At 43.2% G+C, this 26,363-nt stretch overlaps 1 protein-coding gene across 3 annotated transcripts in view; it reads left to right on the top strand.

Moving 5' to 3' along the window:
• The window catches only part of PINX1 (PIN2 (TERF1) interacting telomerase inhibitor 1), a 65,801-nt gene extending 44,963 nt beyond the window's left edge, over positions 1-20,838 (top strand). For all 3 annotated transcript variants that reach the window (XM_085306507.1, XM_085306506.1, XM_085306508.1), the window contains one exon: positions 18,841-20,838. In XM_085306507.1, the coding sequence (XP_085162633.1) occupies positions 18,841-19,446 (606 nt within the window). In that variant the 3' untranslated portion in view covers positions 19,447-20,838. The remainder of the gene's footprint in view (positions 1-18,840) is intronic.
• The last annotated feature ends 5,525 nt before the right edge of the window (positions 20,839-26,363 follow it).

Genomic DNA, 26,363 nt, shown 5'->3' with positions numbered 1-26,363 from the left:
GGCCTTGGTGTCCCCTCTGGAGCAGCCCAAGTACTCCATGGTAATGCCAAGTTCAACATAGAAGATCGCAGTGGGAAAGAGACTGTGGAAGTGCACAGTAATTCTCTTCTAATTAACTGCCTGCCTGGCAACCCAAGACTTGCATAGTAGCTGCRCTCTAACGTCTACCTTCAGGTAAGTGTGGCGCCAGGTCTTCAGTTACTGAATGATCATGGAACTAATAAAATTTGTCCAGGTTTGACAGCAGCGTAGCATGCTGCCACATCAGCTGAAGGTGCAGCCTTATTATTTGAATGTGTATTTATTGCTACAACATTGGCATGCCCTGCTAGGAGCGAGTCTCCTCATCTGTTTTGTGTGTTAGCTTTGAGACCTTGCTACGGCTGAAGAAATAGGTATGATCTCATCCTTTCCCTTTGTTTCAGGATGCAGAACGGTTCCTCTAGATTGATTTTTTTTTTTTTTACAGTTACTCTTGGTAAATGTGAGAGCTCTATGATTTATTAGCATTAAATCTCAAAACTTTTCGGGTTTAGTCTGGAGTTTGAGGTTTACCTCATAGTCACGTAACTTTGATGCAGGCTGGCTTTGACTGGAAAATCAGCAAACTTTTCTCTCTTCCCTCCTTCTTCCAGTCAGCTTCCCAGCAACCCCCCAGTAGCTTCCTAAATGCAGCTAAGGTAGTAGATACTGGCTCTAGGGCATCTGAGGGACAGGATGGGTGAGACCCCTAGAATATATTATGATTGATCTCATTATAATYTCAGCTTTCTAGTTCCCATGAATTAGATGCAAATTGTACCCTGAAGAGTTGGCTAATCTGTCATCTCTAGCAGAGTGTCAGCTACCTGTCCAGGACTTCTCTTCTGATATTTAAAAAATCATCCCCTGGAACTTTTCACGTGGTTTTAGAAATCCCATGTTGATATCAGCTCTCCAGGATTCGTGTTGCATTCAGCTCTACTTTAAAGACAAATACATCYCTGGTAAAAGTTACAAAATCTTTTCCTGAAACACTGTGAATCTCAAACTGGATTAAATTTGTTGAGATTAAAGCTTTTCTTCTGCCTTCAAATTAATGATAGACCAAAGGCATACATATATGTATATAAAGGTAACTGTGGACTCAAAATCCAACTGGAGGGACTGTGAGACTAATCCTCTGAGATGGAGAGCAGCCTGAGCTGGGAGCTCCAAGCTCATAGCTGCATCCCCTTTCTTCAGACAAGAAAACTGGAAACTGGTTTGAGTACTGGGTGTGGAGATCCTAGTCTGCAAGGGAACGTACCGCACCTTGTRCGCAGCTCCCTTCCCCCTAGGCTTTGCAAAATTAGATCAGCTTCCTCTCCATGAATCAGTTTTACCTCCTGCACTAGCCGGAAAATTACAGTGCTTCTGGTTAGATGGTGCAGTGTAAGCTGCGGCACAAGGTGCAGAGTTGGAAATTTGGGCAGTAATTCCCTGCACTCTTTGTTATTTTTATTTCTTTGCCACTAGCAAGCTCTCCTCCTTCACATCAGTTTAATCCTGTTTAGGTCTAACACTGATAGAGCACTCTGAGGCTTTCCCGTGAAAAGGATACTGCTTATTGCTGAATGAGTTTATTAACTGGACGATAACTGTTACGCAAAGTTGTGTAAGGAAACTTGCCTCCCCCCCCCCTTTTTTTTTTCAAACTACAAAGCAAAAGTAGCAAAAATATCTGTCCTCTCATGAGGAGCCTGACCTGGAATTGTAATTTATCACTCTTCCTCCACCTCGCTTGGCCTCCATCCGAAAGGACACGTTACTGGGGTTTGGTAATTCCTGTTGCATACTGCACAGCTCAGGGAGGGTGTCAGTCATCCCTCAAACTGCCTCGGCTTCGGCGCTGTGTTAGGAACCGTTGTTACGTGAGTCGCATCAGCTTTTCCGTGCCCCGGGACATTTGGGAAGCTAACCCCACTGTCTGCCACCCGCCTGCCAGAGATTTTATGACTGTCAGTAAATTCCTTAGTTACTTGAGAAGCCGTTGCTATAGAAAAATGTCCTTTTATGCGTGTTTGTACTGGCTTGTCTAAATGAGTGTCAATATAGGCATCTGACTGGGCAAAAAAGACCTGTCAGTATCTGCCTTCTGATGTTAACATTGGCAGCAGCTTCTTGTAATTGTTGCAGAGAAATAACTCTGGTGGCCAAATTCTTTCAAAATTCAGAAGTGAGCCTATGTGAATATCTAACTCCTTTGTGAGATTTCTAAATCCCCCCCTTCCGTTTCAAAGCTGCTATCCACCAGCAAATCTCTGAGTGATCTAAAACCATCACTCGCTTGTAGGGTGCAGTTATTAATTACTTCTTTCCTGAAGTCTGTGTTTCTGTAAATTAATATGGTTTTGCTCCTAAGAAGTATGTTTGCAATGGACGTTAAGGACTCATCCAGTCCACCACCTTTTCTCTAGGTAGAATCGGCTCTGCTTGTATCATTCTTGACAGATGTGCTTGAAAAAACACCAAATGAGTGCCTGCCTTACAAGAACTCCACAAACTCTGCACAACCTGTTCTTGTGCTTGACTAYGCTGAACAAGGGAAGGCTTTCCCAACTCTTAAATTGAATCTCTTTTGCTGCTATCTAAGATCATTATTTCTTTAGCATGGGAAGTAGAATGTGGGGATAGGATAATTTTTCTCTTCCAGCCTTTGATATTGAAGTTGCTCTAGAAACTGTAAACCCCAAATCAGACTTTCCTGCTTGTGGTATTGGTTAGTGTTTTTATAGCTTCTGGCACAGCAGACAAAAATGTGGCTGACATATTTTCAGCTTTTTTTCAATTGTGAGCCAAAATTATCTACCTACTTAGAGCAACTTCAACCTCGCTAGCCCTTAGTGTGAATCAGGGGAAGGGTCAGACTTAGACCTCTGGATCTGTAGTGTAGCATCTTAACCATTGCCATGACCCTAAAACAACACATTTTGCTGTGTGTCTGGTCTTCCCTCTGAGAATATAGTAGGGAGCTGACGCAATATTAAATAGCTTATCCAGTTTGAAAAGTGTGTGCAGTAATGCAGTATTGGGTAGGGCAGGTTGAAAGTGAAGCTTGCTGTGTCTTTGGATTATTAAATTCTCTTGAGCGATTGGACATGCCTTTGCTGATGTACTTGGTCCTCCTTTTCCCTCCTAGTCACCAGTCATCCACATCAATATAAATTCCCTCCTAGGCTTTTTGTTGAAGTGAAACGGGTAATTCCTTTCAAGACAACCAGCCTCTGCAGTTCTGGAGGTTGTTTGCTCCAGGGACCCTTCTCAATCAACAGTGTGGACAAAACTGAGCCAGGTTTTGCTCCATCCACCCAATATAGTCCTCTAATACCATTCGAGCATGCCTTAAATTTCCAGACATTCCCTCTATCCCTTCGGAGGCTGTGTAGCAGGCACCCTCAGCTTCATGCTAGGGAAGCAGTTTTGGGGCTGGCTTGCACAATGTTGAACAGTCTCGAGTAGGCTTCGCAGCTTGCAGAGGGCTCTGCTGCTGCAGTTACGCTGTTAYGGGTGGTTTAAAGCTAGCTTGAATACACATGTACAAAAAGTGTAATAAGAATTCCCAGAGCAGCATCCTGTGATGAACTCCTGCTGAACTGAAGCATATAGATAAATCAAAGTTTGTACTTTTTAACTACTGTAGATGTGCAGAACACATGGGCAAAGGCAGTTAGAGAAGAGGAGAATATGGGCTCTCTCTAGAGAACTGAATCTGTCCTAGTGACTCCAGGCTAAACAGGATATACAAATGGTTCTATTTTGCTGCTTTGTTTTAATGTTGATTTGTTTGTAGTCTGCCCAAGATACTAATTGGTGTTTTACAAGTATAAAGACAAAGGTGTCTGCCCTGAAGAACTCACTAACGAAAAACACTGCTGTACCGTGTTAATAGACAGTCAAATTTTGTGCCTAATGAACCAATCGCTTTGATAAAATCTCTACCTCCTGGTGAATTCTCTGCTTTGATTTTCCCCTTGACTCCCATCTTCTTTTACGCCTCACTTTGTTTTCTTTTTCCCTCAGCTTTAAATTTTGGGGGCAATTTGCACTCTAATCAACATTTTACGGTGCAGCTCCTTGAAAGGAAGTGAATCACCTCTTTCATTAGGAACAAACAAAGTTGGTCTGATGTTGCAATCGTATGGATATTAAACTAAGAAATTGGAAGACCCTGGCCTGGCACAGAATTTTAAGAGCAATAGTGGTGCAACATTAGCTTTTAATCCCTTCAGCATGCTGCGGTTGATAACAGGTTGTAACATGGAGGTTGGTGCCTGCATTTGCAAAACTCATATCCAAAGTAATAATTGAACAATTCCTTCTCTTTAGCGGTGTGCTGGCTTCTTACCACCTATGACTTTACATGGATTTTTTTCTTCTTTTACTTTTTTTTTTTTTCAGGAGGTGTTGATTGCCGCAGAAATAGTCGTGTTAATAATTGCTGTCTGCAGTTTACCTTCACCACTTTCAGTTTTATGTTATTTTCCCTTTTCCAGAGGTGATTTCCTCTGCAGCAGAGGTGTGGGAACAGACTCTGTGCCCACCTCTCACCTGCTTCAGCACAAAGTCAGATAGTTATTTTAAATTGTCTTTAGTGGTGGGTTATGCTGTCATTAGTGTTTTCCTACTTCTCATTGAGACTTATTTCCATGGTAAATCAGCATCTACCTTGTAGCAGAAATCATGTTCTCGTGAAGGAGATATGTCTGAGAAACCAGCTCAAGGATGATGGGAATGTGCATTAATGTTAAGCAGTGGTGGCACTCTTCGTTTTACTGATGGGTGACTTTAATCAGTGTTGCAGTTGCTTTTAAAGAAGTCTAACATTTGAGATGCACAGAACTATCAGTAGCATTAGGAGACTTGATAGACTGTTGAAATATGGACAGAAGGCTTGACTTCCTAATTTTTATTTTATTTTATTGTTAAATTACTTTTCACTCAAGTGCATTACTATCTGTTAATCAACATCACTTTTTTTGTTGTTATCATTTCGACTGCTTAAAATACTACCTAATTTTTAACCTGGTTTTCAGGGAAGTGAAGTGTATATGATTATACTGTGTRTCTAATCCCTCTTCTTCCACTGATTTCAACCAAATTTCACAAGGAAGTAGCAACCTTAAAAATACTAAGTCCCTGTTTTGTGTGAAAATAAATGGTCACGTAAAGAGGAAGGACAAATTGTTTTCCCAGTGAGGCTCAACTGTATTATGAGGCATCAGAGAATCCACACAGAGGAAAGACGTTATRAATGCCCTAACCACAGGAACAGCTTCGATCACAACTTACACTTCATTAGAGACGAGGTCATCGAGCCMCAAGGTGCAAAGCCACAGGAAGCCAAGTTCCTTTGCTCATAGAACTACTRTAACTTTTTCTTCAACGAAATATGCAGCTCTTGGAGTAGCCATGACCTTCATTTCTTCGTGGAATGACTCTTTTGAAAACTCCATAGCTCCACCCTCCCCGGCTTTACTTACAGCATTAAATCTGGGGTAATGAAGATAAGAAATAAAACTGAGCTGGCATTGCTGAGTCACTGCTGCGATTTGGGGCTGGCTGACTTGCTGGTGGAGCTACTCTCGAGAGGAAGGGAGCAGAAGGGATTAGCAGAAGACTCAAGTAATGGAAGAAAAACAGAATTGTCCTTAACTGGAGAAAAAAAAATCTTGTAAACCTATTATGGCCTCTACTCCTGCTAGATTCTAGACCAGTTGGATCTGGTGGGCAGAGCTCTTTTTTCTTCCTTTCTTTTCTTCACCTTCTCGGTATTCGATGTCCAGCAAGAGCCGGTCTGACATCTGGTTTCTCTTTCAGTAAGCCTAGAACATCCAAGTGAAAACTGTTCCAAGTCTTGCACTGAGGGTTTGAGACCCCRACTGATGCCACATCTCTCTTCAGCAGAAGACAGCTTCCCAGGATGCGGCTTAGGGGCTGGAGACAGCAGCTGCGACTAGTTCTGTTTGCCTCTGCATCTTTTCTTAACCATAGACGGTAGAGCATTGGGAAAGAATTGGCTCTTCCTTTAATCTGACACCTTCTCCCGAGTCTTTTCACTTTTCTTCATTTTGCTGCTTATTCCTTGAGCAATTTGCTATTATGCTGTGAGAAGCACCCAATTCCCACTGCTTTTTCAGAGCTCTTATGCCAGGAGACGTTCCGGCTTGGAACGTGCACACTCCCTGCGGGATTGCCTATTTGATAATTATTTGTATTGTTTTGTACCCACTCATGGCTTTAACCTGCAAGTCCCTTGAGGCACAAGTTGTGTGTTTGGTGTGGTTCACTGGGCAACCATAGAGCACTTCATTCCCTTTAGGGCACACTTTACATAAAGTGTTAATAATAAAATCGTAGAAATCTATTTGGAATTATAGGCACAGGGGTTTTCTCATTGTCTTTTGGACATTACTGCTAAGTCTTTATGCAGCACCATAAGGCTAAAACTTACAATAATGAAAGACATATGTTTCTTACAATTTTGACCTTGGTGAGCTTTGGGAGCAACCATCACAAAAAAGAAACAAAGTAAGAATGAAGGGAAACTGTAAAGAAAGATGTGAAATGAAGCCTATGGTTTGTGAAGTGCAGACATCACATGGGGGCAAGAAAAGCAAAGCAGAAACACAGAGGTCAGCTGTGGATAGCAAACCAAAGGAAATGAAGTCTAAGGAGAGGTTTGAAGGTGAAGAGCGAGGCTCTTTACTCCCAGGGGAGTAAGGTTATGAAAGCACTAGGGCAGCTTAGATAGGGATGTATGTGAAACATGAAAAAACTAAGTGTTTGTACCATAAATGTTTGGGAATTCAGAATAGGATGGCCTATGAGCTTTTTGGTAGTAGAAAATCCGAGATAAGACCATGATTGCCAGGGTATGTTAAAAATTAACGGGGCAAGGGTGTGGATATCTTTTCTTAGGCTGGACAATGAGTTCAAGGTGAACTGAGGGGACAGCAGCCTGCTGAACAGAGTGAAAGACAAGCCTGCAGATGAGAAATTAGATGTTCGTGGCAATGGATGTGACTGAGAACAGAGAATATGTCAAATTTAGTAGCATTAATAAAAAGAAGTGTGTTAAATTGGAGATACCCTCAGGACATCTTTTCCACTCTATAATTTTGGCCACCATCTTCTGATAACTGAAATATTTGGCTACCTGGTTTGATTTAATAGGGAGTTTAAAAAAATATCTCAACATCATAGGGATGGCTATCAATTTCTAAGCACAACACTTGGCTTCTTCACTTGGATAGTTAAGATTTGCTTTGGCATTGAGGCAGGCCTCAGTAATATAGATACTGTACAGGCTAATCTAAGCTATTCTCTCCTCAAATGGCTCGCTTAAATAAATTAAAACAGGTTAGCTTTTCTATAGGTTGATAGAGGCCAAAGTTCTGTCAAAGACTGCAGATTTCACAAACTGGCCATGAAAAGCCATCATCTTTGTTACAGGTCACAGCAGACATGCTCTGTCTTGCTCCAAGTACAAGGCTGCATAGGTCATGCTGGGACTTGTAGTCTCCATAGATACCTGTGAAGTAGCTTCAGCTGCTCCCTGACGAGGCTTCCACCTGCTTTGCCTCTGAAATAATCTGACTTGTTATTCTCATGCTTTCAAGTAGGGACCATCTTAATTTGTTTTTTCAAGACAAGATCAGATATTGCTGAATTGAAAATCGATATTTTGGAGTATGGTTTCCATTGCTGGCAAACTCAGGAATGAGAAACTCAGAGATGCGTTCGCATCCTTTCTCCCTCCTTTCTCCTGAACACTCTTTCTCCTTCCGTATATCCTGAACACCATCTTTCTTCTTCTCAATGATCACTCAAAACATTCTTTCTCCCTTTCTTCCCTTTTTTCATCCTTCTTTTTACTTCCTTCTCACCCCAGGCCTGCATGGAAGGGGAAGTCATAATTCAAGCTTGTAAGAAACCTCTGTCTACTTGCTTTGGCACCTTTGGGCAAACTTACTTTTCAGTACTATATGGGTAGAGACAGTATTGTAGGGATGGAGGTCTTTACACTTTCTAGCAAGAGCACAAGAAGCTGAAATACCAGTCCCGTAGTAGAAAGCCTCAGAACTGGGGAATATTTTCAGTTTCTTCTTGAAATAAGACAACATTCTTAGGCTTCTCTGTTAGGACAGCAACAGTTGCAACCATTCCCATGCAGTAGGATGCGGGAATGGATAACTAAGAATAGAGGTTCTATCTTTGCCTCCTCAAGCAGTTTTTCCATAATAAATGATGTCACATCAGAGTTTGTGTTGCATCTTGCTCATGGTTACATTTATCCCCTCTTTCCTTCTTTTGATACTTTAGTTGCCAAAGTTAATTTAGATCCAAATTATAAGCATTTCACCTCCAATTCTGCAGTGTGCTGTGTAAATGTGCACTACTAGTAATGTTAATGAAGGTGGAAAAATAGCAAAGCCTGTAAATCCAAATAAAGTCAGAACATTTTATGCCTTCTGTAAAACGCTGTGCTCACTTTTGCTTTTATGCTGTGTGGAGTATAATATGTGCCTCCAGGAACTTGGAAGCTAAAGCAGCAAGTGAGTACAGAACAATACAAGTCTCTGCAGAAATGTTGCTCTGATAACTTGGCTTTTTTGGCCTACATTTCTCAGTGGTTATTATTTGTTAATTATGTTATACAGTGCTCACATGCGGGCTAATTGCTTCCCTGGGGAGCTTACAATCAGATGATGGACAGAACAAGGGCAGGATGTTACACATACCAGATAGTGAAAGGGTAAGGTAGGACACGGGCAGTGTGGTTAGTTAAACACTCATGTGTATATTTGAAAACCGAATAGGATTATGAAGCATACGATTGAAGAGTTGGGTTGGTTTGTGGCAGGAGAGGATGGGTGATACTTTGAATTGATCTGGGGAGCTGACTTGTTTAAACAGTTGTACAAGGAAGCACCGAAACTAAAGAGAGCGATGAGAAAACATGGGGAAAATTATGAAAGAAGGTAGCAGAAAGATTGTGYTTTGCATGGTTATTGTGGAGGTGGAACTCAGGGCTGTACCATGTGAATATGAACCATAGGAACGCTACATGAGCGATCTTTCTTAAGGCCCTTAAAGACGAGAGAATAAAAAATGTGGGTGCACATCAGTGCAGTTGTTTTTCAGATGTCAGCTCTCTTCTCTGGTTCTTGCMGTTTGCTTTGCTTTTCTACATCTGTCTTTTAGACTGCACGTTTTCAGGCAGGAGGACTTTGCTGGTATTTATGCTCTGTGTCRCTCTAAATTATTACGTTCTGATTCATTTTCCTGTACTACGAATACTTTTTCACACCTGCTTAAAGAAAAGGAACCAAGTCATGATGAAGGCACACTTAACAAATAAGTGACTAAAAGGTGACACAAGAAGGTTATTTCTCAGCAGCTCTTCTACTACTGCTTGGACTGGAAAACAGGAAATGTCTGTACCCGTGCACAGAGGTCTGGCTTGATTTTGATTATGTGGATCAGTTCTCTAGCATATTACCCTCTCAGAGCAAATAAGCGGAAGAGTTTCAAGTGTACATGTTCCTTTTCAGAAGGATTTTATAAGAGGAAGGGGAAAAGAGTGAAGGTTTGGCCGTTTAAACTCACCGTTTCAAACGCCCCTTGAAGCATTCTTTATACATAGACATTCTTTTCCACATTTATTACTAGCAAAGAGRTAGAAGTGGAGTCTTACATATTAGATACTATTTTCAGATTTCAGAATATACGTGGTTTCCTCTTCCAGAATGCAAGCTATGATGCTGATTGTGCTTCCTCTTCCAATTGCTACCAGACCTCTTTTCTGGGCMTTTCCAAGGGTTTTATGGCTTCTTTTCTCTGAGTGGCTTATCCTGACATCTTAAATCTTCATACACCTTGCCAGTACCTTTGCTTGTATTCACAGCTCGGCTGACCAAACCCGCTTTTTATTTCCCATCTCGTCCATTCAGCTGCTTCTGTGTCTGTAGGGTACATGAAGGAATCTGTATTTCAATCATCAAGTTTTGATTTTCTGAATCCTGCTTTTAGAAGGGAACAGCAGCTCTCCCAACCACATACATTTACAAAGAGCTAATGAAAAGTGCTCAGGGAATGATGTGACAGTAATAAAACAACTGCATGAAGAAGGATTTGATTAGTGCTGCGTGTATTTTACAGTGTTAGTGCCACATGAATAATACCTACAGTACTGGCATAACTGTCCTCATAACACTCAAAGACTTTGACATTCAGAGTACAGGTACAGGCTGAAAAGATCAGTCCGCAATGATATTATAATCCTGCCCCCCTAAAAAGTGTGATGTGCCTATTTGTTCTTAAGTGTCTTAGCTCCAGAACACATTCACATACGGAAAAACTTAAGTTCTTTCGGTACTTGCTAGGTGCCTTCCACATCTCATACCTCTTTCCTTCAGGGATCCCAAAGCACTTTAGGAACTCATATCTCTGCTGTGAGTTTAATATCGTTGATAAGGCATGTTTTGCTCTTTGATAGCCTGTGCCATAGCTGCAGGGAATGACTCCTTCTCCAGGGTTTCCCACCGGTGCCATTTCAGAGCAGGGAACGTGACCTTCCCGGCCCTGCGCTCCCACTGCCGGACCATGCTTCCTCTGTTATTCAAGGTGAGAACAGAGCAGTTAGGAATGGTTTAGATGCTTCTGGGAAGATGAAGTCACTATGTTCGGATCTCTGCATCGTGCCAATAGAGAGATCCTAAGGGAAATCTCTTCCGTTAGTTTTGTTTATATTCAGTCTCACACACAGATGTAATTTGTGGGGAAATGCAAAGGAAGAGAGGTTTTGCTGACCTCAGCACTGTAGCTAGAATGAAATGAGATGTCACAAGTATATCTAAGTGCCTCTCTTTCAAGCTATGTAAAGGACCTTTTTCTGCAGTGTTCTGACTTTTTTTTTTTAACTCTTTCCCTGTGTGCCTTCAGTCTCCTCTCGACTGTTATCTCATTGTGTGTATTCTCCTTTAGCCTTTCGCAGTCTACCTTCTGCTCATGAAGGGATCTCACTGCAGTAGTTTGCTCACATTTAAGAGAAATTAATGCTTTTTTTTCCCCCCTAAAAAGTGTTAAGAGCAGTAGGAGGAAGTTTCTGTATTCTCTGTGCAGCACAATGTCAGGGTTCCCGAGTTTGCATTAGAAATATAGGTGTTGTAGCTGTTAGAGCTGGAGGACTGACCAGGATCTGATAATGACAGCTGGAAAGAATCCCCGTGACTGTCATCATAATCAAGACTCTGGCCAAAATTTAATCTGTTGCACTTTTGCAACCCTGTTGCTTCTTGTTATACTGTTGTTTTTAGGCAAAACTCAGCTGTGTATTACAAGGTATTGGGTGGCTCCTGTTTCACTGATGGAAACAGGCTGGAATCCAATACGTGGTACAGCAGTAAAAATGTATTGTTTATATGACAAGCAAATGGCATTTTGGATACCTAGAGATTGCATCCAGCAAGTGAGATGGCGACGTTTTATTTTAGCAGTCATAATATRTGAATTATAAAAATAAATGAAAATGCTGAAACTGGCCACTTGCTGAGATATGGGATGAGCTTTTGGCAAAAATATAAAATAGAATTACAGGACAGTCTGAGATACTCAATGCAGTTCTAATAGAAACACATCACCACTGAATTTAAAACTCAAATAAAAAATGGAGTCAGCAGATATAATGTAAATGTACTTGAAAACAAAGCAGGTATAGATTTATACAGTAGAGTGRAATGAGTGCTGTTATGTAGTAATAAAACCTCCTCTCTAAGATACAGTGCTGCACTGAAACAGGTACCCAAAAACATTGTGGAACCTCCATCCTTAGTGGTTTTCTTGATTCAGCTAGAAAAAGCAGCAGCCGACCTGATCTCGTGTTGGCAGTAGTCCTGCTCCAGGCAGGAGGTTGAACTAGAGACCTCCAGAGGTCACTTCCAATCAATGATTTTATGAATAACCCGAAAATTATTGTAAGCAGGGATTTACTACAATAAAATTCCTTACTCTTTTGATCGTAACAGGCGTAGCCTGACTGCTCTTTCTTTGTAGTTGCGGATGGAAGCAGATGTAGCAAAAATGAATCCTCATATTTCCCTGAAGAAGAGTTGGATTTTTTTAAGGGTTTTTTTTCCTTCTCCTTTTCCGTGAGTTATTTCCTAACCTCTCTCTGTGTCTGCTTACTGGATAAGGGACAGAGCTGACTTGATAGCTCGTGTAGACTGCAGTAGTTAGTATTCAACTGCAAGATARCAGGTGATTTTTGAGGTATTCAGGGTATTTATTTTAATGGAGTCAGACAGAAAAGTGCTTCTGTAAAGTAACTAGAACTTGTTAAAAAAATGCTATCATGTCATGCAGCCCAGCCAAGTATTCAACATTCAGGGTTTTCATCCCATTTCCCGTAAGTGGAATCTGTGCTATATTGGCACTCAGTGTAAGTAATAGCACAATTAAAAATTACTGTGGCTACCTGAGCTGTCGGGGTGATTAAAATACCAGGGTCCGTGAAGGAAGGAAACGACGGGAAGGAACCTGAATGATCAGCATTTCTTCATTACTGTTGCTGCTTTTCATCTTTTTCATTTAAACCATCTTTTGTTACCAGGAACTTGTAGCTCTCTCACAAGGTGTCCTATTTTAGGTTTTTAAAGCATTATAGGGCTGGAAAATGCTTCTGGCATCCAGATATTCCATTTCCAGTCCAGGCATGGATTAACTCTACCTTACAATTGCCTGATAGGTGTTTGTCTGAGTTGTTTTTAAAGACTCCCAATGGTGCAGGCTTCACCATATATACGGTTAGAAGATTTCTCCTGCTRGCAAAGTTTCATGTTAGTGATTTACATGTGCTGTTTCCTGTCCTCTTCATCATAAGCGCCGGGAAAATTGTCRCCTTTCTCTCTGGAACAGCCTTTTCTGTACTGGAAAGCTGTTATCATTAGCTCTTCGTAAGATGCTGTCTGCAGTATAGCAATCGTTAATCAACTGAATTGAAATTGGTAGGGCCTCCTGGGTATCAGTTCTTATGCTAGAACTGACTTCGAACCCATGGTATGGGGCCCTATTTATGTATGTATTTATTTTAATCCTGCTTAAACGCATTACCCTACGTTTCTTGCTCACTCTTGTCTGTTTGATCTCAATCCAAATGTTTATGCTCATACTTAACTTTAAGTTGTCAACTCCTTAAAGCAAGGCTCTGTCATCCTTAATGTCTGTAAACTCCAGAGTGACTCTTTATTAATAATCTTCTGTATTTCTCTCCATTAGAGCTAGAGCTGTGTTGGAAAGATACAGGGATGCCCTCAGTTCTTGCCTGTTAAGTTGTGTGCACTGCATTAGGGTCATACTGGTGTGGCCCTGCAGTGAACATCTGGAGCAGCAGGAATAGAACTAGATTATATTAATCTTATTGTTATGGTTTCTCAACAAGAAAGTAACTAATCACCATGATTTAGCAAGACTAAAGAAAGAGGGGTTGCATTTTAAAGCCATGGATGATCATGTGATTGCCTTCTGACAGACAGCAATGCTGGAGGTATAGCCAGTACTTGCTTCATCAACCTTATTGTCTCTAATTTAAGTGAGTTTATTAAAATTGTAGTTTAGCTTTCTTCTGCTTTTATGCTCACCTCTTCTGCACTTTTTTTGTGCCTTTTTTTGTGAATTTGTGCTAACAAAATTGTTTGTAACATAGTACACCCTTGTTTGCAAATGAGGAAAGAACAATGTGAAATTACTTAAGCAGTAGTAGTTTCGTATGTGATGGGTCTTAGACTGTATTGTAGATCTTTTGATTCTTCTATTTTAAGCTGTAAGTGCTAAAATAAGAAACACTTGCTGTCCCAAGAGGAGGGAAACTTCACTGAATTTATCCAGACTCCTTCTGTTGCTTCTGCACTAACATTCTTTGTGAGTCTTTGTCATATCTTGCTTTTATTCCCAGAGTAGCACAAGAGATGCAGTTTTTCTTTTGGGACCTTAGTTCTACAACCTAAGCTCTTAAATCTCTAAAAGACATTTGGGTTTCAAATTCATTTGATTTTATGACATGTCTAACTGTCATGAGACATGTTCGACTTCTCACTCCTACTGTTAACCAAAACTGTTTTCACCTAGGATGTGAATCATTTTTATATGTAATTGGCCATTATACCTTATTTTTTCCTACAGTAAATAACTAGGGCAGATGAAGAGAGAGCAGTGGATGTTGTCTACCTTAGCTTCAGCAAGGCTTTTGACACTGTCTCCCATAACGTCCTCCTAGATAAGATCAGAAAGTGTGGGTTAGGGAAGTGGACAGTGAGGTGGATTGAGAAGTGGCTGAAAGGCAGAGCTCRGAGGGTTGTGATCAGCAGCACAGAGTGCCGTTGGAGGCCTGTAGCCAGTAGTGTCCCCCAGGAGTCAGTACTAGGTCCAGTCTTCCTCAACTTACTTATCAGTGACTTGGATGAAGGGACAGAGTRCCTCCTCAGCAGGTTTGCTGATGATACCAAGCTGGGAGGAGTAGTTGATACCACAGAAGGCTGTGCTGCCATTCAGAGAGACCCGGACAGGCTGGASAGYTGRGTGGAGAGGAACCTCCTGAGGTTCAACAARGGCAAGYRCAGGGTCCTGCACCTARGGARGAATAACCCCATRCACCAGTACAAGCTGAGAGCTGACCTGCTGGAAAGCCGCTCTGTGGAGGGCTTGGGGGTCTTCATGGGCAACAAGTTKACYMTGAGCCAGTAATGTGCCCTTGTGGCCAAGAAGGCCGATGGTCTCCTGGGGTGCATTAGGAAGAGCACTGCCTGTAGGTCAAGGGAGGTGATCCTGCCCCTCTACTCAGCCCTCCCTGGTGAGGCCACATTTGGAGTACTGTGTCCAGTGCTGGGCTCCCCAGTCAGTACAAGAGAGATATGGAGCTACTGGAGAGAGTCCAGCGTAGGGCTACAAAGATGATTCGAGGACTGGAGCATCTCTCTTGTGAGAAAAGGCTGCAAGAGCTGGGCCTGTTGAGCCTGGAGAAGAAAAGGCAGAGGGGATTTTATCAATGTATACAAATATCTTAAAGGATAGTGTCAAGAGGATGAGGCCAGACGCTTTTCAGTGGTGCCCAGCAACAGGACAAGAGGCAACAGGCACAAACTGAAACACAGGAAGTTCCATCTGAACATGAGGAGAAACTTCTTTCTTGTGAGAGTGACAGAGMACCCGTTGCCCAGAGAGGTTGTGGGGTCTCCTCCTCTGGAGATATTCAGAACCCACCTGGAGGCAATCCTGTGCGAGGTGCTCTAGGTGACCCTGCTTGACCAGGGTCACCTAGATGATCCCTAGAGGTCCCTTCTGACCTCAACCRTTCTGTGATTCTGTGTGATACTGTGATGTACTGGGAATATGATGTCTTATAGATGCAATCCTGATCCTGCAGGAATCAAGGGAACCAGGATTTCACTCTATAGGTTTATTGTACTWACTTAATGATTAAATCAGCATTGTTTTTTTTTTAAGTGAAGAAAGCAGGCAGAAAAAAGCTGCAAGGTACTTGCAGCGTTTATGTCCTTCAGATTATTTTCCATACATTGAACCAATTACATAAACAGATGATATTTACAGGTGACTCCTGGCTACAACTGACCTTCACCTTTTCCCTTGCACTTCCCAGCCTCTCCTTGAATTTTCCTGTTGTTTCCTCTCAATCACTCTGCATTTCACACCATGTTTCAAGCCATCCTCTTTTATTGCATGAGTCCATTCTGCCAATTCCCTAGAGGCTACTATTCACAACTCCTTTTAACTTCGTCCTCTCCACCTGATTTCCTTGGCAATTGTGGGACCTCACAGTTTGGGAAAAGAAATCTCCTCCGAAGTCCTGTCTTCAGGCCTCCAACCAGTTACAGCACGATTGCTCTTTTCCTTTTTTGTGATCATCAGTCCTTTGGGGAAGGAATCATCCGTTCTTTGGGGAAGGAACACTCTTCAAGAGTGTTTCTTTCTGTTATCCTGTAAAACTAATTGCTTTTCAGAGACTGCAAAAACATAGTACCCATTTAATATGTTTACCTTATTTTTCTTTGTTGAGTCCTCTATGTGTGTGTGCACGTATGTGTTGGGGCAGATAATGAAGGAATTGCATAGCACTGTGTCTCTCCTGTCGAGAGGTCAGRGAAAAACTATGTTTAGAGCTCAACAGTGTTCCCATGGCTACTTGGACAGGTACATCATGGGAGGGGGAATGCTTCTGGTATTTAACAGCCCTTCCAGATGATTTATGGTTTTGCATAAGTTTTTCCTAAACTGAGAGGTTTTCCAGGGTTGGCACCTCCTTGCTTGTCTCCATGCCCTGCTAGTTCTGTGTTCAGTGGCCCATGGTTATTAAAATTCTTATCAATACAGGAGTTTCTGAGTGGGGTTCTTGTTTTCTGGGATCATACATACCTTCTGAACTCCTCAGCTTAACCAAAGGAACGTTTTTCTATGCCTAGTGTATTTTATAAGAGAAATGTGTAGAGTTCAAGTAATATTTGCCTTCAATTACAGTAATTAAGTTGTCAGAACTGGAAATCACCAAGRGAATGAGAAAATCCTTTCCTGGTTGGCCAGAGGGTAATTGGCCTTCTGGTCGCAAGTACATTTTACATCTTGGGGTGGGGAGCGAGACAGTTCTGGCTGTCTTGCATCTGTGGCAAGAAACCTGGGAGACTGTTTGTCATTTTGCAATACAAGGTGTCAAAATCCTCCTCTGGATAGAAGAAAATGGAAAAGCAAGCGACCTGTTTAAGTTTGCTTTAGCAGGGCATCTATTTTTGATCTGCAGTAACGCTGCTTGCTTAGGCTTGGGTTGGGACGTGTATCTTATTTGAAAGACAGTGACTGTAAACATAGCTCAGACCATTTATTCTGTGGATTCTGTCTTGTCAAACTTCTGCTACAGCTCCCCTTTCAAGTGTAGACTATATATGTGTGTGTGTGCATAGATATATATATTTTTTCCACGTGTTCAGCATTTCTTTGCAGACTTCTTTGATGGAAGTCAAATAGTTTCAGTTACTGCATAAACTTACCTCAAGATACCCTGCAAGGTAGTCGTAGAAGAAAAGTACCTRATTTTTGTAAGTGCCCGCACAAACATTACTGGAATCTTAAGTGTAGCATTACTTTCGTTCCACTGGAATAGCTCTCTTGAAAGCAGATGTATGAGGAAATCGCCACTCTTAATGCATCACTAATGACACAGATTTTTTCATTCCTGCTCATGTGAGTAAAGGTTACTGATCTGTAAGGAGTCAGAGCTGCAAAACTTTACTTGCAAACTCCAATAAAACCCACTTCAGCTAGCAAGTTTAATGATACCCTAAAGAGAGCCAGATCACTTATCTACACCATCATGCAATAACTATAAAGTGTTGAGATAAGTGGTTTTATATCTGCCAGTTTGCTGCTGGCCTTCACCCTGTGTAACAGTTTACGCCAGTGAATGTGGGTGTAAAATATGACTGCTCTGGTTTGGTTGTGTTTTATAGTCAGTTGAGTTCACGTACAAGATGCACGGGTATAGTGGATGCTTTTATCTGTATACGCATTTATGAATGGGAGAAGTGTAGTATCTCCATTACGCTCCCCACAACTGGCAGGAATAGCTGTGGATTACCTTCTGTTCAAGACCTGTGTCCTGTAGGCAAAAACACCGCTAAGGATTGGGCACAATTCCTACCTGCTCATCTTTCCCCACTGGCAGGGTGTGCCCAGTTACCTGCGATTCATACATGACTTGAAAGAAAGCAATGTAAAATTTGGGAGAGGTCCAGAGAGCCTATTTTTGACTTTTGCCAAAGCAAAGGGATATGCCACAAGGAGCTTTTTTTTCTTTTTCTTTTTTTTTTTGAGTGCTTCAATATCCATGTAAACAAGTCTGAATTTCAGCTGCCTTTTTGACTTGTTTGTTTTGCAAGTCACAGACAATTTAACAAGTTATGTATTTTCATCTCGTTGCAGTTTTTGCTTTCTCAGAGTCAACTCTCTTCATGCCATACTTGCATTATTCAGCTGAATGGCTATAGTTTGCTTTTTGTTTTATATTTACTCTGTAGATACTAGATTCTTTTTATAGATCTTCACCTGCAGCTACAGTTCAGCAGCTATTTATTTTGTGTACGCAGAAACCTTGTAAGATCTAACCTATGATGTTGTTGCCATCCGATAACATTTGAAGCTGTTCTGTGATCAAATGGCGCRTATTTAAATAACAACATCTAGGACACAATGACAGTGAACCAGCTATGAAACAAATATTTCTAAAGATCAGATAAGACGGAGGAGATGCATCAGTGCTGGATTGTTCTGTATATCTTAAGTTCTTGCACTTTGCTGTGGAAGTATTTTAGGCATGGGATTTCCTTTATGCCACAGGCTAGTAGATCTTATTATATTATTTTCCAGGTTGTTTTATATCTTGTAGAGACATGTGCCCTTGCAAAGTAGATATAATACACTGAGTTTTATAGTATTATATATAATCTGCATGACTTGCACAAGTGTAGGTAAACAGTAAGAAATTCAGAGCACCAGAGAATCAAGTCCCCTTCCCTGTCCTGAAGTACTGTACTATATTGTCTCTTTGCCTTCCATACTGCCACCTCTTCTTCTTCCTAAAACTACACTGTCTTTTGCATTAAGGGCTGCCTCTCAAATTCTGCTGAAGTCTATACTTCTATTAATTTTCAAAATAGCTCTTTAAATATTTTTCTTGTGAGCATGCAAAGAAATAACCTTATGTTTAAGGCATTATTTGTGACTCTCACACCTGCTTCTCTTTGTTCTGTTTCCCTGCAGGAGGATGTTGCCAATTCTGAGTCTCAGGAAGAGAAGCAGAGAGACCCCTGGCTATCTGAGCCTGCAGAAAGTGCCAACACAGTGAAGAGTGTTCTCACTGTACAGGAATATTTTGCCAAGCGCATGGCAAAATTGAAGGCATCCCAAAATGAAACTGAAACAAAGTTAGACAATTCTTGTCTAGCAGATGAAGCCTTAGAGCCTTCAGAAGAGCTGAAAACCAAAGCCAAAAAGAAAAAGAAGAAGCAGAAGAGGGAAGAGGCAGAGAATTCAGAACACAACGAGAAACCAGAAGTGAAACAACATCAGCTAGGTAGCTTGAACGGAGAGGAACTGGATGCTCCATATGAGGAATGTCACCGTAGAAAAAAGAAAAGAAAACAAAAAGAGCAACATGAAGGGGAAAGCATTAGTTGTTATGAAAATACAGGCAGTGGAGAGGTTTATGTGGAAATACCTGATGAGGAAGAGTGCAACATAAAAGACTCTGATCAGGCAAAGCAAAAGAAGCGCCATAAGAAGAAACACAAAAGACAAAAAGAGGAGACAGATGAGTGTACTGCAGAAACACAGAGAAAGAAGAAAAAACACTGCAAGCAGATTTAACCATTTAACAGTCAGGCTGTGACTTTGAGATGATTTGGACTTTATCATGTTGGACGAGAAGGCGATGTAAACACACCAGCCAGACGTCAGGTTGKAACTCAGTCTTGAGCGTGCTGCTCGGTGCCGAGCTGAAACCACAGGTTGTGTTTAAATATAGCTCTTTCAAGGGGGTGAGAAGACGGTGAGAGGCCAGCGTGAACGTCAGAGCCATGTTAAAAAGGTCTCCATGCACAGGGCCAAGATTTTTGCATGTCTGCAGAGCAAACTTAGTAAAAACAGTTAAGGTTTGTCTCTTCGAGCATGGCCAACTGTTCACCCTTACTGACTTTGCAAGAGCTATGTTTTAACACAGCAGACCCTGTGCTGCCTTCAGCCCGGATTCACTCTGGTGTGACCCTGTTCATGTAACATGACAGTAAGCAAGATCAGGCCTAGTTTTAACTGCTGTGTAGAAGGCCTTGGTAGGTTATAATTGTGAGAGCCAGTAAATTGCTGTCCACGGCATCGCACTGACTGCATTTTTTTCAATCCAGGGAGAAAAAAAAAAGTCATGCTGCCTTTATTCTTAAAGCCACTGTTGTTTCCACTTGTGATAGCCCAGCTCTGCTTGTGGAAACAGAGGTTTTGCAAAGTTGTATGTAATTTTTTTCATTGATTTCCTTTTATATATAAAATAAACACGGTTTCTTCTCCAAAYAGTCTAATTAAAAGATTATGCCTGAGTGTCAGTATTAAAGAATGAAACAAAATAACTCCCTTTTTTCCCTAGCCAGTAGTTAACTATTGTCAAGCTATTGTAACTTTGCAACAGAGCTTTAGGAGCTGTGCCTTTATTAGCCATATCTAAATCTCTGGTTCCCTGGCAACATTCATGATACCTTCGCTGATGGATCCGGCCTTCAAAACATAACCTTGGTGGAGCAAGCTGTTCTGTGAAATTGGGAGGCCAAATAGATTTTAAAAGCACTGAAATCTTGCAATTTAAACTTATAACTGAATTAGAGCCTGTTTCTAATGGCAGACCTGGAAATAAGTAATACTGGAACTCAGCACTCACATAAGCAGTTTTATTTAAGGGTTTAAAGAATCAGGATTCATTTCAGCATTTTCGTCTCATCCAGCTACGAGTTGCCAGAAGAGACGAGTGAAGTCATGCAATGGGAAGAAGCAGTCGCCATCCTTGAGTCTGGTTCTGATCTCACCTCGGCCACGGAAACTTGAAAGTGCAACCCTGAAACCCAGCTGGTTATCACGGTGTAATCCCGGGCAGCTGACCAGGATTTGAATCCATTAACTGTTCATTGCTGACTTCAGGCCTGGCTGTGTTTCATAGCTGTAAATCTAAAACATCCCATTGTCCTGTTTCTCTGAATAAAATGAGTACGTTTTTTAGTTGTGTTACCTCCGTTCCTTAACACGGCTTGGAAAACACCATCAAGATGCAGATGTAGCACTGAACAAATTTCTTTAAGCTGTCTTTACTGGCCACCGAGAGAAACATAGTGGACAGCACACAGTCCCCACGCTTCAAGTGTTTTAGCTGCAGCTCAGCTGGACTTTTCACTTTTTAAAGACATCTTCATGTGAAATACAGCTTTCTTGCCCTCGGGGCATGTGCCTTTATTGCAGCAAAATTACTGTGGTTTTACACTATTTGTAAGAGAGCTCAAGATCCCTTTCTGTGTATTGCACACTGGCCTGTCTGTGTTTTTAAACCCTTGTAGCGTTTGCTTTTCGGTGCTATACAAATATTAGCCATCATGATGGTGCTATGGCTGGGCTTGTTCCCTGGCTTCCTTAAACAATATATCACTTAACACTGTGAGGCTGCTCTAGAGTGCTGGATAAACTCCACGCTTGAGGTGAAAAACATCTTCTGGGTGGAAGAAGGCAGCAGAATAATCTGTCATGTTTCATGGAAGCATCCAAAGTACTGTGGGTCTCCTTCAAAGCAACCCCTGTAGTTTCTTGGTCACCACAAATTAAGATTTTTGCTCGTCAGTAAGAGCCAAAAAGCTCACTGTTTCCAATATTGTTTTAACTCCTAGACAGCTAAGCTTTACAATCTTTGTGGGATTTCAAATTAAAACGGTGCTAGTAAAGGAATAGGCTTTCCTCTCCAAACGAAACTGGGCTTGTTTGTTTGTTCGCTGTATTAATCTTCTTAGAGTTTCTAAGTGCTAATTCTTATGGAAAGTGTTTGGCCAGGTTCCAGTTTTAGTTGTAGAAAGTATAAAAACAGGAATAAATCTTTAAATTTATGGAGTTACTGCAGTCAAGCACCGTACACCTAAGATTGAGTCTGGTTCAGATTTAAATTTCAGCTACAAATAGAAGATTCTCTACTTGTGCAGGAAGAAGTGTGAACTTCACTTTAACCCAGGAAACGTGTGATTTTGTTTATTTTAATGTGCTGGTAATATCTAGCTCAAAGAGAAATAACATATACAGAGTATGGGTTGTGAGGGGGGAAAAAAGCATAACAGACTAAAATTTGGGGRAAAATGCACTTTGTAGGGTAGTAATCAAGAAATTTTGCATTACTTGCCAAGAACTTCTTAGCAGATACTACGTAGTGAAGTGAATTACGTCATTACCCAGATGGCGAAATGAGCAGAGCGTAAGCGAGAAGAAATGTTTTGCTTTTATTTCGGTGAAAATAGGACTTTTAAACAGCAGGGTCTTTTGTTACATATTTGCACATCGTACCCATACATCGAAGCACAAAGTTAATGTACCTCCAAGTGAAATTACCCAGACCCGCAGCAAAACGATAGTCACCGATCCGGCTTCGCTTCCAAATTGCAAGCGATGCGCTCGCAGCGCACAGACGCTAACGCGTTTTAGTGATCCCAAGTCATCAGTGACGTAGAAGGGAATTTGCTTTTACACATTCGGGGCCTTACGCGGACGGTGGTCGCTGGTGAGCTGCTTCCACTCGTCGCGGGCGGAGGGTCGTTCGTTGCTCTGAGCCTTGAAATTAGCTGCGGGTGCAAAAGCTGCTATGTGCCAAGCTGCGTGATTTGCACTTGAGTTGTGTCGGCGGCAATGTATATACTAAGATTTTGTGCTTGCAATTGCTTACAAGCACGAAGCTGTGCCCTGGAAAGCAGAGACCATGTAAAAGTAGTCTGCTGCCAGCACTGGACCAAATTCTCCATGAGCCTTTTAGGCTTTTATATGCTTATTTTGATTTAATGGTGTCTTACTCTTCAGAGCCTTCCTTGGTGCGAGGGGCAGGAGATTGCAGTGGTGGGCGCTGGGCAAGACCCCAAATCACTAAATGCCGTTCCTTGAATTTCTTTCCAACACTTGCTAGCTTTCTTGCTTTATGCTGGTCATGGGTTATTTCAAAGCATAGGTAGGTGGTGCTGTCAAGTTTCAAGACAACCCATTAAGATCTGTGCTCAGAGCCTCGTAGCTTTACTTCGGTGGGAATTTTAGTCCATTAGATGCTACCTGAAATGCGGCTGCTTTGTGAAATGTAGGAAGTGTCCTTGGGGATCCATCCAGTGCAGTGTGGTTTTCGAGAAACGCAGTTTCCCTTTAAGCGAGAAGACCGTTCTGATGCTGGCTGCTTTCAAATAATAAACTCACAGCAAGGAAAATTAACTGCATGCACCAATGTAATTAACCAATTTTCTCTTGTTTAAACACACAAGACTGAAGTTCCCAAAGCATCCACCTTCAAAAGGCCCAATTTACGTCATGAAACCTCCAAACCTGCCAGCACTGAGAGGAGGAAGGAAGCTGCAAGAAGAGAGGAAAACCAGACAAAGTCGACTGGAAACACTGCATAGCATCACGCCTACCTTAAAAAAAGATCTTACAGCAGCGTGTCCTCAAGCCGCGTGCGGACTGCTAGCATCCAAAGCGGTCTTCTGCTCAATTCCTCCCAAGTTCCAGGCACGCCGAGGTTTGCTACGGTGAAGGCTGTAAATCTCGTTCGCGCAGCGTTGGTGGCCGAGGAACCCCGAGGGAGGGTCGGTGCTCACCGAGTGCCTGGACAGTAACCCAGACTGTCGTCTCCGCCCGTGTCCCGCGCAGAGACTTCAGAAACTTTTGATGATGTGGGACAGGTGAATATGGTAGAAAACATTTGGGGTGGCAGAAGTGGGAAGATTGTCCCAGTTCCAAATTGCAACTCTTCAGCAAGGCAGAAGTTAAAAATTCTGCTTCTGAGTCACTTAAGAATTTGTTTTTTTAATCTTAAACCCTTTTGTTTGTTTTTTTTAATATGAATTTTAAAGTGAAAGAGGGAAAATCTGACAGTCCCCTTTAACCAAATAAAACMTCCTTCATTTGGGAGCTGTTAAAACAAAACTGCATTTCCAAAAAAGAGCAACGCAAGGAATACCCAGCATCGCGACTGCGTGCGCGCTGGAGGGTTTGGCGTAATCTTTTCTTTCGCCTTCATTTCTCACTGTGGGRTGCGCAAGGGGAGAGCTCCGGTTCCCTTTGCGAGCAAATAAATGTGATGCCAGTGGCGGTCCGCGGGGAAGGCGTAGGGGAACCCGGGCCAGGACCCGCTTCTTCTGCCTCCGCGGTGGCAAAGCGCCTGGGAGCTGCCCCGCACGGAGAGGGTGCTTCTGCGGGACCCCCGCTCGCGGCCTCCCCGCGGGGGACGAGGSCCTCGACAATAATTCAGGAACGTGTGAATATTGAGCTAGTTTAGGATTTTGCACTTTCTCACACATTTTAATGGCTTTTAAGCGTTGGGGGGTGGGGGTGGGGGGATCACCGTGAGAACAGACTTGCTGTTTGTTTGCAAGCTGCCTGAAAATGCCGTATGTCGGATCCACCCCAAAAGTCATCTGGGGGGAGGTCTTGGCAGAGGATGGAGTTGCCCGTGCAGCGGGAAAGCTGGATTCTCTGTGCAACCCCCCCCCCCCCACGGGAGTTTCACTGCCCCTGGTCCCCATCCGCGAAATGGGGAAAACAAAGCTTTTTTCCACCTTTTGTCTGCTCCGTCCGTTGCAGCGTGGAGCCTCAGCAGTAATTTCCCTGCTCCCAAAGCCCTGCGAGAGCTCTGCTTCTTCCCGTGCCCCAGATACGCGTAAGCGTTACACCCGAATATCACAAAAGGTAAGCGCAAAAAAAAAGCCAAAAACAAAAAAAAGAAGAAGAAGAAGCAGAGATGAGTTTGCCAGACTGCCCCGATCACCCTGATACGGTCGCAGTTAAAAAGGTGGCATTTTCACGTGGCCCCAGCTGCCTTTATGTAATGCGGGCGCTTGCTCCAGGACAGGTTTAACCAGCATTTTAAGTAGGGTGCAAAATGAAACCCATCTTACTAATGCGATCAGAATGCCAGGTGCTAAAGGGGGGGGGGGGGAGGGGAAAAAAAAAAAAGAAAAAGAAAAAACAAGTGCAAGTGTGTATTATTGTTTGCATTAGAGCGCTCCAAATGCGGCGCGGGGGCCTCTAGGAAGGTGCTGCCTTGGCGAGCGGGACGAAACCCAAAGCGAGTAACATTTTGCGTTACTTACTTCGGAAACCGTCTAGCAGCCCCGGCGCGCATCTCGGCAAGCTGGAGACGCCTGCGAGTCCCCTCCTGCCACGGCCTGGGGGGGAGATCAGCCGACGCCGCCACCCCCCCCCCACGACGAGAAGGGAATTAAATTGGGAAAACTGGGTGAGTTTTCAGCTCCAAAAGCCTCACGGCACCTGCAGCCGAGCCGGGAGCTGGACGCGGCTCTCTGGCATCCCAGCGTCTCCCGGACCTCCCATCCCACGCTGCTAAATGCACCTTGGAAGCGCACGGCGGGGTGGAATCGCTGCCGCGTGTCGTGTAACGGGGCTCAAGTGCAATTAATTATTTCCCCCTCCCCATAAAGTGATGTGTTACGCTCCCCCCAACAATTCTCCGGCCTCCAAGGCCTCAAATATAGAGGTGGTATTTTTATAACAATAATTACACGCAGGCCTCGTGCATCCCGACAGTCTGAAAACAGCACAGGGTCACCCCCAATATAGCATAAAAATTTGCAGCTTCAGAGAGTCGGTGTTCTGGTGCACTTCAACACCTACTAAGGGCGGGGGGGGAGGATTATTATGGATTTTCTTCCCTTGGCTTTCCAGGAGGAAGGAAAGCTCAGCCTTCAGCTTAGCCCTGCCACCACCAAGGCCGGAGCGGTGTCCTGTTACGGAATTAAACCGAAACCTCGATTCTGCTCCCGCAAACCCGGCTCTTCCAGGCGTCCCGATCTGCAGGTTTCCGTGCAAAAACCTGACGGGCAAAATAAAAAGGCAGGTGGAGAGGGACGAACCCCCCCGCCGCCAACGCCCGCAGTGACTCCCTTTTGCAAAAGGGGGACCCGTTTTTTTTTGGGGGGGGGGGTGGAGGTTTTGGTGACCCCGAGGCACGAGACGGGGTATCCGGCGAGGCCGGGGACCCGGCTGCCCGAATCCCGGGCYGCCGCGGCTCCGAGACGCGCGTCGGGCAGCGCGTCGGGCGCTATGTGCYGGGCTGCGTGTACGTGTGTGCAAAGGGTTTATAAATCTGTCCCGAGCTCAGGAAATCTCCCGCGCCTTGGAGATTTAAGAGAAGTTGCCTTCCTGTTGTATTCCCAGATAACAGCGCTCTGATCGAGCCCACTTGTAAATAGCTTGATAGATTTAATCAGTTCCTTTGGAAAATGCTGTCGTTTCCGCCCGGTTTTTAATTCGAGCGAAGCTCGGGAAAGGGGCAGTCGCCCCTTTTGGGTGACTTGCGRCGAGCTTTGGGCTCGCTCCGAGGCCCCGAATCCATGCGGCTGCCGTGCAAAAGGAGCRGGAGAACCCAGGAAAACCCCGGCACGGGTCTTGACCCCCCCTCCCCGCAAGAGCTGGCGCTTTGGGCGGCCGCGCTCGCCATCACCCGCAATCTCAGCGCGGGAGTCAGCGCGGGGGCACCCAGGGCCGGGCGCGAGCGGGCT

This window comes from Rhea americana, unplaced genomic scaffold, assembly GCF_003343005.1.
Source record: "Rhea americana isolate MKP2758 unplaced genomic scaffold, rheAme1 scaffold_240, whole genome shotgun sequence".
Lineage (NCBI taxonomy): Eukaryota > Metazoa > Chordata > Aves > Rheiformes > Rheidae > Rhea > Rhea americana.
The sequence above is the reverse complement of the archived record's forward strand: the minus strand, read 5'-3'. Positions and strand labels throughout refer to the sequence as shown.